The following is a 16505-nucleotide window of genomic DNA, read 5'->3' as shown; positions in this document are numbered from 1 at the left end:
CACTAGTCATTCCGAGACTCTACGTTTCCGCCGTACTCCTCAATCCGGGATTAATCGGGCCCGGATTTAGCAAATCGCCTCCATCGCGTTAATAAAGGCGCAGATTCGATCCTGGGTGTTAATTACGTATTTTTGACGAGAGCGCTCACTTCTCGCACTGTCATCTCACGTGAATTTATTCACCCGACTCTCCAAGTGAAAATGTGAAATTACTAGACTGAAGGAACACGATGGGAGATCTCGGAATTTCTGGGGGACGATTTTGTAACTCCAATCTAGTGAGAATGTTAAAAATGAACACCTTCCGCGATTCCGTAATATTCACTATGGTAAAAATGTGAGATACTTCGCGTGACATTACTCGACCATTTTTAATCTCGTTCGGTGTAACCAGGTTACAATACAAATCAATCCCACCAGAGCGCGCTCGTATCGCGTCTCATATTATACCTTCAAAGCCCATCATGCCTTAGCATACTCTATGACGAAAATAGAGTCCCACCAGAGGGCGCGTCAGTTTCGCCTCACAATTTCCATCTAAAAAACCCATCATTAAGGTGCATTCTCCGTGCCTAAAGTACAATATTTGCTGTCGAGGTTCATCGGAAGGTCTTTAAGACGCGCTTAATCATCGAAGTGTTATAAATTCTCGATTAAGAGAGCCAGGTGATATCAGCCATGCCTTCATATCGTCGCCATGGTTAACCTAACTATCAGTTTACCCTCAGAAGTCCCGTATATAACAGAGGAAAAGGGTTTATCTGCAAGCTAACCTGAGAACGCGTAATAGACCAAGAATGGCGGTTGGCTCAACAAAGGTGGTGCAAGTAACCAACATCGCTCCACAGGCGACCAAAGACCAAATGCAAACGCTCTTTGGTTATCTAGGGAAAATAGAGGACATTAGATTGTATCCTACTATCAGGGACGTCGCAGTGCCCGTACAGTCTCGCATATGCTACATTAAGTTCCACGATCAGGGCTGCGTTGCGGTGGCCCAGCATATGACCAACACCGTCTTCATCGATCGTGCTCTCATCGTTATCCCGTACCAGAACGGAGACATTCCCGATGAGCAGCGCGCTCTCGAACTCACCAACAACGGCACCGTTGTTCTAGGTATTGAGTAAACGAGGATTTATGCAGGGATTCCGAGGGCGATTGCTTTACGCGAGGCTTTTTATAAATCGATACGGTTCTTTGTAATGAATCGATAGGTTTGTTCGCTTCGCCTACACTTTCTATGCTTTTACGAAAAGGGTACACTTTGGCGTTCGTTTTGACGGAAGTGACGCAACGTCGCTGCTCATTTTGCAAGGGCACATACACCGAGTGTACGCTTTCTTTACACTTTCTACACGCGAACCCGAAAGAGTGTAGAAAGTGCAGTCGACACGAACAAACCTGATGTATAAGTTTGTACAGTTTCACGTTCCGATTGGTCAGAGAAAACCGTACAACTTTATGATGCGTCGATCTAGTAATTTGCTACCGTAAACTTATTCACTGAAATTTAAATCGATTAGGTTTAGACATGTATATTTCAAGTCTGTGTCGAGTTTTTGTATGCTCCGAGTTCATGTTTTAATATCTTGACGTTTTATTGCATTTATAAGATATTTATATGGATTTTTTAAGAGGTTAGTCCATTGTACAATGAAAGAAAGCGAAACTCAATATGTCATCAGAAAGTAATCGTTACAAAGTTTTATGGATGCTTCGGTTTGATCAATTGCAGTGGTTTGGTATATTCAAACGTACTAATTAATTTTTATTTTCCAGGTCTCTATCCATCGGAGCCAAAGCTCCCACCGAACGTGGTTAATGCAATCGAAGGAATCCCTCCGAATCATGTCATCGCTACGGTAGATCCAAAGCTGGATGCGAATGGTTTGCCACAGTATCCTCACTTGCCAGGCCACCTGGACAGCAGGAGGATCGAAGAGATCAGGAGAACTTTGGTCGTTGCAAATCTGGAGACCTCAGTTTCCGCAGAGCAGCTGCTGGACTTCTTCGGCAACAACAATATCGAGATCAAATACCTAAGGCTCTGTACAAGGGATTCGGATACAGATCATTACGCTCTGGTGGAACTCTCAGAACAACCATCGGTTGTTCCTGCTTTGCAGTTAAATGGCAAAACACTTGCCGACAAGCCAATCAAGATATATCATTCGACGCAGGCAATTGCAAAGCCCGAAGCGAAGAGCAATGAAGCTGCGCAGAAGGAAATCGAAGAGGCCATGTCCAGAGTGAAGGAAGCTCATAATTTAATATCCGCTGCCATCGATCCAATGATTGGAATGTTGTCCAAGGATAAAAGGAGCCGCAGTGGATCTAGAGGAAGAAGATCTAGGTCTCGGTCCAGAGGTCGTAGACGATCCAGGTAAGAGACGAAAGCAATCATAAGCAGTTATAATAATTAACCAAAGAATTTGGAGCTTCCGTAGAAGTCCAGATCCTACGTTGGCTAACGATACTAATTATCAAGAAATATTTATCACAATGATGATGAATATTTATCACAGATGGCGTTAATGGATGATTTTCTTCCTCAGGTCTCGCAAAAGGTCTCGGTCCCGCCACAGAAGGTCCCGTTCTCGGCACCGGCGCAGGTCCAGGTCTCGGTCGAAGAGGTCCCGGTCGAAGGACCGCCGAAGAAAGTCTCCCTCGAGAAGGCGAAGCAGCTCCAGAGGTCGCCACCGATCCCGGTCCAGGTCCCGAAGGTCCAGGTCTAGGAGGTCCAGGTCGAAGTCGAAGGACCGGAAGAAGAAGTCCTCCCCGAAGCGGAAGAGCCGCTCCAGGTCCCGCAGCAAACGGTCCAAGTCGAAGTCCAGGAGGTCCAGGTCGAAGTCCAAGACGAGGTCCTCCAAGGCGAAGTACGAGAAGTCCAAGGACAAGGACAAGGAGAAGGAGAAGGACAGGCGCAGCAAGGACAAGGCGGACAGCAACGGGAAGAAGGGCGAGTCCGAGAAGGAGAAGGACAAGGAGAAGAGCGAGAAGAAGTCCACCAAGGAGAAGAGGGAGAAGGAAGCCAAGGCAGATGATAAGAGCAGGGGTGGCTCTGATTACAGCGAGTCCAGCAAGGAGAAAACAGAGTCCGAGAGCTAGATCTCTGATGACGTCACTTTCTTCCTCACGGGCTATTGCGTATTCATTATGTATCGGTGTAACTAAACGCACGTGATTAAGTTTATGCTGTTTCGGGTGTGGAACTAGGAGGCAAGCCTGAATACATTTCAGTTTATACCTGAACGAGTGTTGAGTTCATTATTTTACGGCTGATGATAGATTGTCACTCATTTAGATCTTCAGGCAGATATAAAATGATGTAACGAGTGTTGTTTAGTTCGTTGTTTTACCGCAGATGATAGTCACTCATTTAGATCTTCAGGCAGATATAAAATGATGTAACGAGTGTTGTTTAGTTCGTTGTTTTACCGCTGATGATAGATAGTCACTCATTTAGATCTTCAGGCAGATATAAAATGATGTAACGAGTGTTGTTTGTCCATTCTTTTACGGCTGATAATACACAAATTATTCATTTAAACTTTTAGGATGATAAACAGTGATGTAACGAGTGTTGTTTAGTCCATTCTTTTACAACTGATGATAGACAAGTCATTCATTTAAACTTTGAGGATGATAAAACGGGATGTAACGAGTGTTGTTTAGTCCATTCTTTTACAACTAATGATAGAGAAATTATTCATTTAGGTTTTGAGGGAGATAAGTAGTGATGTAACGAGTGTTGTTTGGTCCATTCTTTTACAACTGATGATAGACAAGTCATTCTTTTAAGTTTTGAGACAGATAAATTATGTAACGAGTGTTGTTTAGTCCATTCTTTTACGGCTGATAATAGGCAAATTATTCATTTAGACTTTGAGGATCATAAAAAGTGATGTAACGAGTGTTGTTTAGTCCATTCTTTTACAACTGATGATAGACAAGTAATTCATTTAGGTTTTGAGGTAGATAAGTAGTGATGTAACGAGTGTTGTTCAGTCCATTATTTTACAACTGATGATAGACAAGACACTCATTTAGATCTTGAGACAGATGAAAAATGATGTAACGAGTGTTGTTCAGTCCATTCTTTTACAGCTAATGATAGACAAGCCATTCTTTTAAACTTTCAGGAACATTCTTAATTTAGACTTTAACAACTTTATCTGGGTCTCGTTGCTTCTTTATGCGATTCTTCGCCGGTAATGGAGGTTTAGCCATTGTTGACTCCTCCATTGACGTTTTTTTCGTCAAAGTTGAGCTTTGGGGTCCCTGCGACCTAAAAAATATAACAAAAGGAATGAAATCAGGTAAAAGACTTGAACATAAACATAAATGTCGGTAACGAGACGCGCCAACACTTGAGTATTCAAAATGACGTTACCACCAAAAAGGGTACATTTGAATTTTAATTTATAGACCTGAATTAAATTTCTCAGCACTTCTCATATCACCTTAACAATGGCACTCACGTGGTGACATTTTGATTGGCGTAAAATCCTATGTCATCGTAATCATCGATTTGCACGGGAACGGGTGTGCGGAATAAATTCTTTTGCGCCATCCGAACCGTCGACCTTCTTTTCAGGATCATCTACAATTTTAATTAAAAATATACAGTGAGTAATCGAATTTCCTAATGGACCAATATACAATTATTGAAGGTTATAATATGAGAAACGAAAGGGTCAGGACAATTTTACGACAATTTAGAACACTCTGGTAATTGATAAACTCGCATTTGAACGAGATAAAACGCAAAAATAGTGTCTCATGCAGTGCAATACTGAAACGATAATAATACAAAGTCTCGGAGTGAAAATTTAGTTGACCTGGAAATCACAGATGGCGCACGGGGTCCCTCTGCAGTCAATTAGGGCCTCAGAAACCATGAATCCAGGGGATTTTTGGAGTTTTACTTCGATATGTTCATAATTATTGGACGAAAACAATATATGGAGTACGCCATTTAGTGCAATAAAAGTGTCAGGACAATTGTACAACAATTTAGAACACTTTGGTAATTGATAAACTCGCATTTGAACGAGATAAAAGGCAAAAAAAGTGTCTTATACAGTGCTATACTGAAAAGATAATAATACAAAGTCTCGGAGTGAAAATTTAGTTGCCCTGGAAATCACAGATGGCGCAGGGGGTCCCTCTGCAGTCAATTAGGGCCTCAGAAACCATGAATCCAGAGGATTTCTAGAGTTTTACTTGGATTTCTTTATAAATGGCATATGGAGTATGCCATTTAGTACAATGCCCAATATAATTCGACCCAGCTGTCGATATAAATTCCAACGTCGGCAACGTAGGCATTTAGAAAAATCTCCTTTATCGACGTCGATCAAGTTCCTCGACGTGTTTCACTTCACCTTAATTGAGCATTACGTACCACTATATCGCAGAGTTACTAGGAAATATGAATAATTATCCAATTATCCTTACCATACCAGTTTCCTGATTTTGAGAAGAGTCACCTTCCATGTTTCGTAATTCTAGCGTGCTAGTCACTTTCATTTGGTCTCGAATTCGCTCCATCTCTGACGCACCTAAATGTTCATTGTCGAGTTAGGTATTTTCCTGTTCAGCTTATTTCTGTCTCATGAGTAATTTCATTGACGCACGTTGAGGGGAAAAAAAGGAAACTTACGCACTACGTACTCGTCGTACTGGTTCAGAGGATCCAGGCCTAAGAAGACTGACAACATGTTTGGATATCTGAGGTCCATGAACACAATTGTGGATGCTAGTGCCAAGCAGAAGATACCTATTAACAATGCAAAATATTGTTAATAAGTATTCTAGACATTTGGAATAACTATTCGAAATTCCTTGGAATGAACAAATGAAATAAACGATGAATGAATGAACGGAATGAACTATATGAATTATAAGTACGAATGGAACGAACGATATGAACGAATGGAGTGAATGAATAGAATGAAATGAATGAATCGAATGAATCGAATGAATCGAATGAATCGAATGAATCGAATGAATCGAATGAATCGAATGAATCGAATGAATCGAATGAATCCAATGAATCGAATAGAATGAAATGGAATGAAATGGAATGAATGAATGGAATGAAAATGAAATGAAATGAAATGAAATGAAATGAAATGAAATGAAATGAATGAATGAATGAAATGAAATGAATGAATGGAATGAAATGAAATGGAATGGAATGAAATGGAATGGAATGGAATGAAATGAAATGGAATGGAATGAAATGAAATGAATGGAATGAAATGAATGAACGAAACGAATTAATGATGAATTAATGAAATTAAGGAAAGTATAAGGATAATTCATAAGTGCCGACAAGTTAAATGTTAAAGTTTCAGACAATTTTGTGCAACACCTTTCATAAAAAAGTGTCTACTGATTTTTTTAGGGGATTTAACTTAACCTTATAAAGTTCCCCATTAATAATACTATTTTTAAAGAAATGAACATTTTTAATAATAATTACCACACGCTAGTGTCATCCAATAATGGGGTCCGAAATGAGTACTGATGACTCCATCTTCGAAGGGGATTACCAAAGGAATTGGATTACGGACAATGCTCCAAATTGCACATGCTAATAATTGAAAAACTCCAATTAAAGCGATGAAATATGCGGCATATCGGCCCACGGTTTGCAGAAATATATTAGCAAATATCCAGGCAGGGAGTGTTGCCCTGAAAGAGAAAAACAATTAAAATCCATGAAATAGCATTGAATATATCAGTTCAAAATTTGCAAGGCTCTATTAAAAAATAAATTATGCTCTGATAGAGATAATATATCAAAATGCACGAAATAGTGTTTATAAAAAAAGAAAATAAATCAAAATGCATGAAATAGAGTTTTAAAAAAAGAAAATAAATAAAAATGCATGAAATAGCAATTATGAAAAAATAAAATAAATCAAAATGCATGAAATAGTGTTTATAAAAAAAGAAAATAAATCAAAATGCATGAAATAGTGTTGAGTTTCATATTCATGGCGCTTGTTTACACGCTACCTTACGTGTTAAAAACGCCATTTGTTCCGCAGAAACCCACTAGATGGCGACAGTCATTTTATAATATATTCATAAATCCTTTTCACTCACCATAATAAAATATGAGTATACCATCCCGCAGTTCGATAAAACCTTCCGAATCTTAAACCTTCGCCATCTACGACCAGATAATCAACAATCGATATAATTGGCGATGGCAATCCTTTTCTTTGAGCCTCTCTGAAATGTCGCTGCAATCGTCCAGCTGAAAATTGTTAATAAAATCTTTCGACCAATTTTGAATAAGATCAGATTGAAAGAAATTAACACAAAAGAAGGAGAATTAATTCCGCGACCGAAATTAATATTAGTAATTCTGAATTTAAATGTTTATTGAATTTGGTATTTTTAATGAAGTTCCTAGTTTACCATAAGGGCCGAATCCAAATCTTCCTTGGTCCCAAGTCCAGGGAAATCGTTCGTTGTAATTTATAATCTCCTTTTCAAGAGGCGTTCCTGCTTCTCCTTCTCCTAAAAGAATCATTAAATACGTATAGAGTAAGGATTTAATTTATTTCAATTATTTTATCTCGTGATATTCATTTAATTCGTATTTATCCCGCGACAGCGCTCGTGTCTTTAGCGCGAAAATTTAGTTGCAGCTAAAAGTCACAGATGGCGCCGCGAGTCCTAAACAGTCGTCAATACTGAATAATTCCATTTCCTTCGTTTGATTTACAGTCTAATTATTTTTATTGAATGGATTACCTTGCAATGTAATGTTTACAGAACGCAAACCGATTTTAAGGCCGATGCGAGCTTGAATGGCGCTTTTTTCTCCAGCTCTGTATGGCGTTTTCGTGTCGACGATTCCGATTTCCCACTCTTGCCCAAAATTTCCCACTAAATAAAAAAAGCACTTAATAAGTTGGAAATTGTTTAAATAATTTTTCTAACATTATGGGGCAATCATTTCAGTATCATTAAGGCTAAATTTACCCATTATGATGCATCCTATTAAAATGCTGCAAGTGACCTTGGCGATGTTGTAGATACTCTGGAGAATTTTTTATTATATTTTATAAATTAAGATAAACGCTCATAAAGATAAGAAAGAAAGAAAAAACGCGCAAAATAATCAAAATGAAATTGCAAGCGATACAAAAATGGAATAACACATGCAAAATAATCAAAATAAAGTTCAATAAATTAATTCGAAATAATCCAAATAAAATTGAACGTGATACAAAAATGGAGTACAATGTGCCAAACAATCAAAATTAAATTGCAAGTGATACAAAAATGGAGAAAAATGTGCCAAATAAACAAAATTAAATTGTAAGTGATACAGAAATGAATTAAAACATGCAAAATACTCAAAATGAAATTGAAAGTGATGCAAAGTGGAGTAAAATAGTCAAAATGAAATTGCGAGTGATGCAAAAATTGAGTAAAAAATGCCAAACAATAAAAATGAAATGGCAAGTGATACAAAAACACAGTAAAATAGTCCAAATAAAATTGCAAATGATACAGAAATGAATTAAAAGATGCCAAACAATAAAAATGAAATAGCAAGCGATACAAAAATGGAGTAAAAAATGCCAAACAATCAAAATGAAATTCCAAGTGATACAAAAACAGACTAAAATAGTGAAAATAAAATGGCAAATGATACAGAAATGAATTAAAAGATGCCAAACAATAAAAATGAAATAGCAAGCGATACAAAAAAGAGTAAAACAGTCGAAATGAAATTGCGAGTGATACAAAAATCGAATAGGTTAGGCTAAACAATCGAAACGAAATTACAAGAGTTACGTACTCTTTTTTTACTATACCCGGGAATAATTGCAAGAAATGCAACGGCAACTAAAACAAAAGCCGTGATTATTCCAGCTTCCACGACATCCACAGTCACTGGTGTTTTATTCTCAGGATATTGGCTCGGGAATCCCTCCACTCGTCCAAATATTAAACACATGATGTTTCCCGTGAAGGCAAAGCCAATACAAAAATTATCAACAATTAAAAAAGATCAACACCACTTTCAGATTCGCTCAATAAAATGGTTTGCCTTCTAAAGGATGACTCGAATCACTGAAAATGGAGGTCCAATCTAATCTCAGTTCCTTTTCCGGCATAATGACCAATCCTGGAATAAAGACAAAAATTAAATTCCCACTAAACACCAAACCTAACAGTTACATAATTTAAAACTAATAATTAATATAACATTTGTTACAATGCATTAACTTAACAGTGACTTTGCAGTTGTGGATGGTTCCCACAGTTTTGCTGTTTTACGCTTTTTGGAGGCTTAGAATTAAAAATGAAGAGTTTCAGGACAGCTTGAATAATTTAGAATACTGTATAAATGGAATACTTCAGAGTCAGATAGAAAAATATGGAAAATACGTTAACAAACAATTGCAAGAGATTGCTGGCTCGTCCCGAGGGTAACGCGGGTCTTTAGAGAAAAAATTAGTTACAGCTAAACGTCACAGATGGCGCCGCTGGTCTTAAACAGTCGTTAGAATAATGAATTCCCGGGATTTCGACAGTTTTACAATGATCTCTTCATGATTATTTAACCGAAATAACATATAGAACGCTTCAGTTAGTATAATTCTCAACGTAGACTGTAAAAAATTTAATCATAAATATAAATGTCGGTAACGAGACGTGCCAGTTTATGTTACCCCTTAAGAATTCAAAATGACGTTCCCCCCAAAAAGGGTATATATGAATTTCAATTTATCGACGTCGATTAAATATCTCAGCGCCTTTCATATCTTAAATATAAAAATGGAACACGGTATAACGAGGTTTGTGGACGGTACAGTAATCCGATCTTTATAATTAACATGTTTAATGTAGAATACAATAATAGGTACGGGTCTAACAAACAAATGCGGGAAGAAACTAGAGTAATGTTATTTACAATGTCATTGGCACTGAATAAATTAACCGAAAGAGCCACGTAGAGTGGGCGAATTAAAAAACTTCAAAAATGGCGCGCGACGCCGCACCGTCGCCCTCTCGCGGAGTTTCTCGATAATTTCAGACTTGATTAACAAGACCATGGCAAAAAATCCGTTTTCAGCGCAGAAGTGAACCCTCTTTAGTTTCTTTCTTTGCATCTGCAAACGTGAAAGGCCGGCACTGCTTCTCAGGATCGCCGATTGATTATCAGGTCGCCCAGTATATCAAACCTCCGGACTCGTTATCAGTGGAAAAACCTCTCAGCGCGCAGGCGCGTCCTCGGTATAAATATAATAACAATTTTCATTCGGCACTACATATTTTGTATAATATAATATATAGATATATGTACAGGATGTAACAGCCAGGATGGACAGAAGAGACAAGGCGAGAGAGGATGAGAAAGTATGGAAAATAATTTCACTAACAATTGCAAGAGGATGCTGATTAACGCGTGTCCTTAGAGGATAAATTTAGTTACAGCGAAACGTCACAGATGGCGCCGTTAGTCCTAAACAGTCGTTAGAATAATTAATTCAAGGGAAAATATGGAAAATACTTTCATGAACAGTTGCAAGAGGATGCTGATTAACGCGTGTCCTTAGAGGATAAATTTAGTTACAGCGAAACGTCACAGATGGCGCCGCTGGTCTTAAACAGTCGTTAGAATAATCAATTAAAGGGAAAATATGGAACGACGTCGATCAAGTTCCTCGACGTGTTTCACATCGCCTTAACGCGTCCACCCTGGCCGTTCTACCCTGTATCTAGATATATATCTATGCATATGTATGTAACAAAGAGATTGTTCGTTGACACTATCGGCCCCTTGGAGAAGCTTCGGCGTTCACGCGTTTCCGCTGACGAGGGGCGGCTTGTTGTGTTTGTTCCGCTTGGCGTTGTGGTAGAGGTAGGAGTGCACCCGGAGGCTGTTGCTGTTCTTGTACTTGTTGCCGCAGAGCTTGCAGGTTAGGCTTTCGAGGGGGCCGTGTATATACCGCACGTGGAGCTTAAGGTTCTCCTTCCGGGTGAAGTGACGTAGGCACCAGGGACAGGAGTACATGCGGATGACCTTGCCCCTCTCCATGCGCAACGTCGGCCCCAGCTCGGAGACGACGCGCAGAGTCGTCTCCAGGGGGAGGCTGCTCCCGGGGATGCCCTTCACGGTCCTTCTGCCCCTGCTGTAGCTCGTAGAGTCGTATGCAAAGTCGCCCTGGAAGGGCGCCTCCGAGCTGTGCAGTCCTGAAACGAAATCTTGTTGAAAAAGGGTTTGCTACTGCTGCTTCAATTGGAGTAGATGTATTATTAAGGTGAAGTGGAAGATCGACGTCGGTAAAAATGATTTTTCTAGATACCTACGCTGCCGACGTTGGTTTTTATATGGTTTTATGCGCTTCTACGTTAAAACGATGGGAACACGAGGTCTCGGAGTGAAAATTTAGTCGACCTGGAAATCACAGATGGCGCAGGGGGTCCCTCTGCAGTCAATTAGGGCCTCAGAAACCATAAAACCAGGGGATTTCTGGAGCTTTACTTCGACTTCTTCATAATTATTGCACGAAAACGACATATTGAGTACGCTATTTAGTAGAATAAAAATGTTAGGACAATTTTACAACAATTTAGAACACTCTGGTAATTGATAAATTCGCATTTGAACGAGACAAAAGGCAAAAAAAGTGTCTTATGCACTGCTATGCTGAAACTTTGAGAAAACGAGGTCTCGGAGTGAACAATTAGTTGACCTGGAAATCACAGATGGCGCAGAGGATCCCTCTGCAGTCAATTAGAGCCTCAGAAACCATAAAACCAGGGGATTTCTGGAGCTTTACTTTGATTTCTTCATAATTATTGCATGAAAATGACATATGGAGTATGCCATTTAGTACAATTCCCAATATAATTCGACACAGCTGTCGATATAAATTCCAACGTCGTTAAGGTAGGTATTTAGAAGAATCATTCTTACCGACGTCGATGAAATATCTCGACGTGTTTCACTTCACCTTAAGTGCATAAAATGAAAAGTGAATAATCCTTACGTGGTGTTGGAAGCATACCTATGGATTCGTCTTGGCAACTTGGATTGTACGACATCAGTTGAGAATTTGGCACAAAGTCTGAAATACAATAAACAATCATTCGGTGGAAAATCCATACGTATGCCATATAATATAATCTTTATTAAATTACGTTATTATATATTTTATATATAATAACGTAATATAATCTTTTTTCCAACCGACTAATAGAAACAAATTACGATGTTAGCAATTACGAGCCAGCCATTTTTCGAACAAGAAGCGATACAACATAATGTATTATCATGAAAATGGGAACAAAACCCAAACTTGGTCTTGTACACTTCCTTCCGAACAATCACAAAAAGAAGTGGAATTTCTGATACAAATACTATTTAAATTCCCACAACCAAGAATCGATACAAAATAATGTATTATCATGAAAATGGGAACAAAACCCAAACTTGGTCTTGTACACTTCCTTCCGAACAATCACAAAAAGAAGTGCATTTCCTGACAATACCAATACTATTTAAATTCCCACAAACAAGAAGGGATAAAAATAACGTATCATCGCAAAAATGGAATCAAAACCCAACCTTGGTTTTGTACACTTCCTTCTGGACGAGGAGTTTTGTTCATCCTGAAATGTTTGTACCCTGCGTCCGCCTCGACCCCGAAAGCATAATCCGGAGGCTCTTGTTTCGTTTTAGTGAATCTCCCAACATCGGAAGTATAATCTAAAGGCTCTTCTCCGGTACTAGAAGACTGCTCCGCGTTTCCGCAATGTTCGGTGAACATGTTCCGGATGTTTTGCATAGCATGCTCCGTTTCGTTCTCAGTTCCTGGTCGATTAGCGGTCTCGTCAGACTGCATTTCCCTGTCTGTTGGCACCTCCGGGTTCTCCCGGCTGGAGTTCGCCTCCTGGAGATTGAAGTCCACGTCTTCTCTGGGTCCAGGCATGTTCTCGAAGGTCTCCAAACATGTATCCGGCTCTACGGACTCTGCATCGTTCTTGTCTGCCTGCAGAAGCTGGTCCAGCTCTTCCGCCTCCTTCGAAAACTTCTCCTGGATAGATTAAATCATATTTTCAGGGTGTTTTTACAATAAACAATGTTCTACGTGTTTCTTTATGTTCAATGCGTTTGACAAACATGTCCTTTAATCTTAGATTTAAAGTGATATGAGTCAGCCTGTATACATAGGAAGTCTAATCGTTGAGGAAAGTATTCCCAAAATTGGGGGTATCGATTAGTTCAAATTTTCGCCACGGGAATATGGAGGCGCTAAAGTAGATCCTAAAACTGAGATTTCATTATTCATCAGAAATTTATTTATTTATCATGGACTAGAATAAAAATCATAAATGATTATAATCCTCTTTTGAAAAGCAAGACGAGTCAATTTTTTATATGTAAAGGCATCGTACCCCCTTAAAAAAACCCATTCGTCCCACTATAGTTCCTTCATCGGTAAAAATTTTAAGCAGCTTTGGTATCGAGAGAGTTAATGAAAAATAAATGTTCAAAGGTGCCAGTAAATATGTATTACCGAACATAAATTTTCAAATGAATTATTGTTAAAAGACATGCAGTGACTTAAAAGATCTCGCGTGAGCCATACATCATTTTTCACGCGAGATAACGTGTTAAGTATAGTAAGATATACCTCACTTTGTGTATCCTTAGTAAGACCTTTTATTTGCAGGGTTTCGGCAACTTTTAGGAAGCTAGCGATGTCCTCTTGTTTAATGTTAACTTCCCCCTGATACATGAAATGCAGCATCGCCGATAAATCTCGATAATTGACATCCTTTAGTATCACTATAGGATGCTTGCATGAATTTCCCTGGAAAATATAATACCTTAGTAAATACAAGGTAATAATTAAACATAAATATATATTTAATAACACATAAAGCAGCAAAGATAGGACACAAAGATTTTATCCCTTCTCGTAAAGCTGCTCGATGTCGAAAGCCTATGTTAACTATAATTAGATAATTCAAACCTGATCGATGCAGATAATTAATAACAATAATAGGAAGCTTTCATGATATTAAATTGTATAAAATATGTTTTGGTAAGCAATATATATATATAATAACACTTTCAGACTCTGAAAAGGGTATCGATGAATTTTCATTTATCAGCCTCGATTAAATTTCTCAGCGGCTTTCATATAGTCTTAAACAGTATTTCTGTAAGCTATCGATCATTATTATATACAAATGGATTCATCGATGCCTTGTATGGGTTTGTATGAATGCATCTGCATCTAATATACCTTAAAAAGTTCTCTGAAATATGTACTGCAGACCGAGAGTATTAACTTGTGAGCCCTCAGGATTTGCCCCTCCGCAGCGAGGGTGACATCGACAAGGTGCTCGTCTGTCAACAACGTATACAAACCGGAAGACAGGTTCCTCGGAAAGCTGTTCCACACCAATGAGAATTGCTCCCCAGACATTGTGCGACAGTCAATTGGAAACACTGGAAGAAAGAAGAGAAGGAACGATAATTAACATTATCGAGTCTGGTAAAAAGTCTTGCGACGCTGTCTTCAGATTTACTTTTATTTATTAGCTTATACAGCTTCGATCAATGATACTCTGCTTTTTTATCCATGCCAGAAATTAAAATATAGTGTCGCAGGACTTTTTTAATCGATACAAAATTGAAGATATAATTGTGACGAATTGGTTTTAGTAGGATATTAAATCTGCAATCAGTCAGCAGGGAGATTAAACATTTGGTAAACGTAGTGTCGCAGTTATTAGTTCGCCTGAATGTATTTCGAAATTAAACATTTGACAATTGTAACGTCTTAGTGATTAGTTTAAATATCTATATTTTCAAACTACAGAAACAAAACCAAATAGATGTTTTAACACAGGTCATATTTGCAAATTTCAGGTTATATCAGTTTTTTCTTCGCTTGAGAAAAAAATTTAGGTTATGATGGGCTAAAGCAAAATAATTTCCCTCGTTATTAGACTTTAAGATATCATGCATGCAAAGATATGTACAATTCCTCACATTTTAACGTTTTGACGCTTTTAAATAAATTATCGTACAGAGCAATGCTGTAAAAAAAAATTAAATCGACTGTTTTTTCCCATCGAACTATTTGTGACGATACATTGTGTTTATAATTAGTAACGCTAAATAAAGAAAGGGAGGACTACATGACGTTTCCCTTGCTAAATTATTTTATAAAGTAATTGGATTTTTAGTACGCTACGTATATAAGAGTTATTAAGAACAAGATATATAAAGTTGTTTACTCCGATGATTATAATTGGAATAGGTGATGTATAATCGTCACATGTATAATCACTCGCAGCAGGCTCCTGTTATTTTCATTCCTTTGTTATATTAGATCACTTGACAGCCAAGAACCCGAGACAAACAATAAAGCAGATGCGATACATACGTCAGAAAATACATAACGCTTTCCTTTGGCGTTTGCTCAATACTTCTTAAGAGAAAAGAGGAGAACAAGCGGTGAAATGTTTTTTTAATACACAATGATCAAAACGTATCTCCGTCTCAATATTTTCTGTAAAACAAGACTCGTACAACGCAATAGCGAAGAAAAAAAAGGCATCAGCTCATTTCCTACACTCTACCGTTTCCAATGACACATAAAATATATCGTTACCAATCTCAAACAATAAAAACTGAAATTATTAACCGTTTGAGTCCTGCTTTCGCGCTCTTCAGATTTCACATAGAAAAAACCCAGTGCATTTGAACGATACGAAACGTGCTCAATATTCCAGATGCATTGTCAGACAAATTTTTTGATACAGAATAAAAGCAGCGCTATCGCACTGCTTAGATCGTTTCGCATCCCATTCAGAAAGCACTATTACACTGTTCAGCATTATTCGATAGTTATTTTAAAAACCTCCGGTACTCAAACGTTAATAACGCCTTCTTTTGGCGCTCGCTTAATACTTACGAAGAGAGAAAGAGACAAGAGCGATCGATGCAACGCTTGGCTTTTTTTTTTCACCTACTATGCGTAATCATTACTGGTAAGTAGTTGTATGGAGCTGTTTACTTCGCAGATTATAATTGGAATAGGTGACGTATAATAATAACAGGAAGCTTCTGTCATTTTTTATCCTTTGTCGTGTCGGGTCGTCTGACAGGCATAGAGTTAAGCTGCGTGTTAGAGGCTCGCAAAACGGCTGTTTAAAGAATGCAGCGTGGAATAGTTAATAAAAGAATAACTCGGGAGTTAGATCATCAGGTTCCATGTTCCGCCCCATTGTAGAGTAGCGATCAGCGTGTCGAGAGACATTTTTACTACCTGGGGGATTATCTCGTGATAATTCCTATTCTCTGCTGTTACGAATGATTTTGGTTAGGCTTCTGCTGGAAACGGTGGTCGTTGAATCGTCCTGCTCGGCAGGAGGTTAAAACAAAGAGCGGAGGGCTTTGGATCGCAGCACTCACGACGACATTACAATTTTGACAC

The 16505-nt window shown here is 38.4% G+C and overlaps 3 protein-coding genes across 10 annotated transcripts; 1 reads left to right on the top strand and 2 right to left on the bottom strand.

Annotated features, from left to right (window-relative positions):
• The first annotated feature begins 578 nt into the window (after positions 1 to 578).
• Positions 579 to 3584, top strand: LOC105703561 (probable splicing factor, arginine/serine-rich 7). Of its 2 annotated transcripts, none has more exons than XM_012432051.2 (3): positions 579 to 1119; positions 1783 to 2386; positions 2559 to 3584. In XM_012432051.2, the coding sequence occupies exons 1-3, from the start codon at positions 798 to 800 to the stop codon at positions 3109 to 3111; spliced, it is 1479 nt and encodes a 492-aa protein (XP_012287474.1). In that variant the 5' UTR covers positions 579 to 797; the 3' UTR covers positions 3112 to 3584. The 2 variants fall into 2 exon arrangements, with proteins under 2 accessions (XP_012287474.1, XP_012287473.1); XM_012432050.2 differs by having other exon boundaries at positions 579 to 1122.
• A 417-nt stretch (positions 3585 to 4001) lies between these two features.
• Positions 4002 to 9526, bottom strand: LOC105703545 (dual oxidase maturation factor 1). Of its 2 annotated transcripts, none has more exons than XM_012432029.2 (10): positions 8837 to 9526; positions 8011 to 8068; positions 7780 to 7914; positions 7441 to 7542; positions 7123 to 7276; positions 6494 to 6705; positions 5669 to 5785; positions 5464 to 5567; positions 4485 to 4606; positions 4002 to 4291 (listed from the first exon to the last, which is right to left on the bottom strand). In XM_012432029.2, exons 1-10 carry the CDS (start codon positions 8993 to 8995, stop codon positions 4159 to 4161), a joined length of 1296 nt encoding a protein of 431 aa, XP_012287452.1. In that variant the 5' UTR covers positions 8996 to 9526; the 3' UTR covers positions 4002 to 4158. The 2 variants fall into 2 exon arrangements, with proteins under 2 accessions (XP_012287452.1, XP_012287454.1); XM_012432031.2 differs by having other exon boundaries at positions 8853 to 8897.
• Positions 9527 to 9866: 340 nt separating this feature from the next.
• LOC105703544 (broad-complex core protein isoforms 1/2/3/4/5) lies at positions 9867 to 16488 on the bottom strand. 6 transcript variants are annotated; one of them, XM_012432025.2, is made up of 6 exons: positions 16338 to 16488; positions 14304 to 14509; positions 13686 to 13865; positions 12617 to 13085; positions 12039 to 12116; positions 9867 to 11238 (listed from the first exon to the last, which is right to left on the bottom strand). In XM_012432025.2, exons 2-6 carry the CDS (start codon positions 14484 to 14486, stop codon positions 10844 to 10846), a joined length of 1305 nt encoding a protein of 434 aa, XP_012287448.1. In that variant the 5' UTR covers positions 14487 to 14509; positions 16338 to 16488; the 3' UTR covers positions 9867 to 10843. The 6 variants fall into 6 exon arrangements, with proteins under 6 accessions (XP_012287448.1, XP_012287451.1, XP_012287449.1 ...); XM_012432028.2 differs by lacking the exon at positions 16338 to 16488 and adding an exon at positions 15984 to 16278; XM_012432026.1 differs by lacking the exon at positions 16338 to 16488 and adding an exon at positions 15714 to 15977.
• Between the last annotated feature and the right edge of the window lie 17 nt (positions 16489 to 16505).

Source organism: Orussus abietinus, unplaced genomic scaffold, assembly GCF_000612105.2.
Source record: "Orussus abietinus isolate OABI.00-Male unplaced genomic scaffold, Oabi_2.0 scaffold445, whole genome shotgun sequence".
Taxonomy (NCBI): domain Eukaryota; kingdom Metazoa; phylum Arthropoda; class Insecta; order Hymenoptera; family Orussidae; genus Orussus; species Orussus abietinus.
The sequence above is the reverse complement of the archived record's forward strand: the minus strand, read 5'-3'. Positions and strand labels throughout refer to the sequence as shown.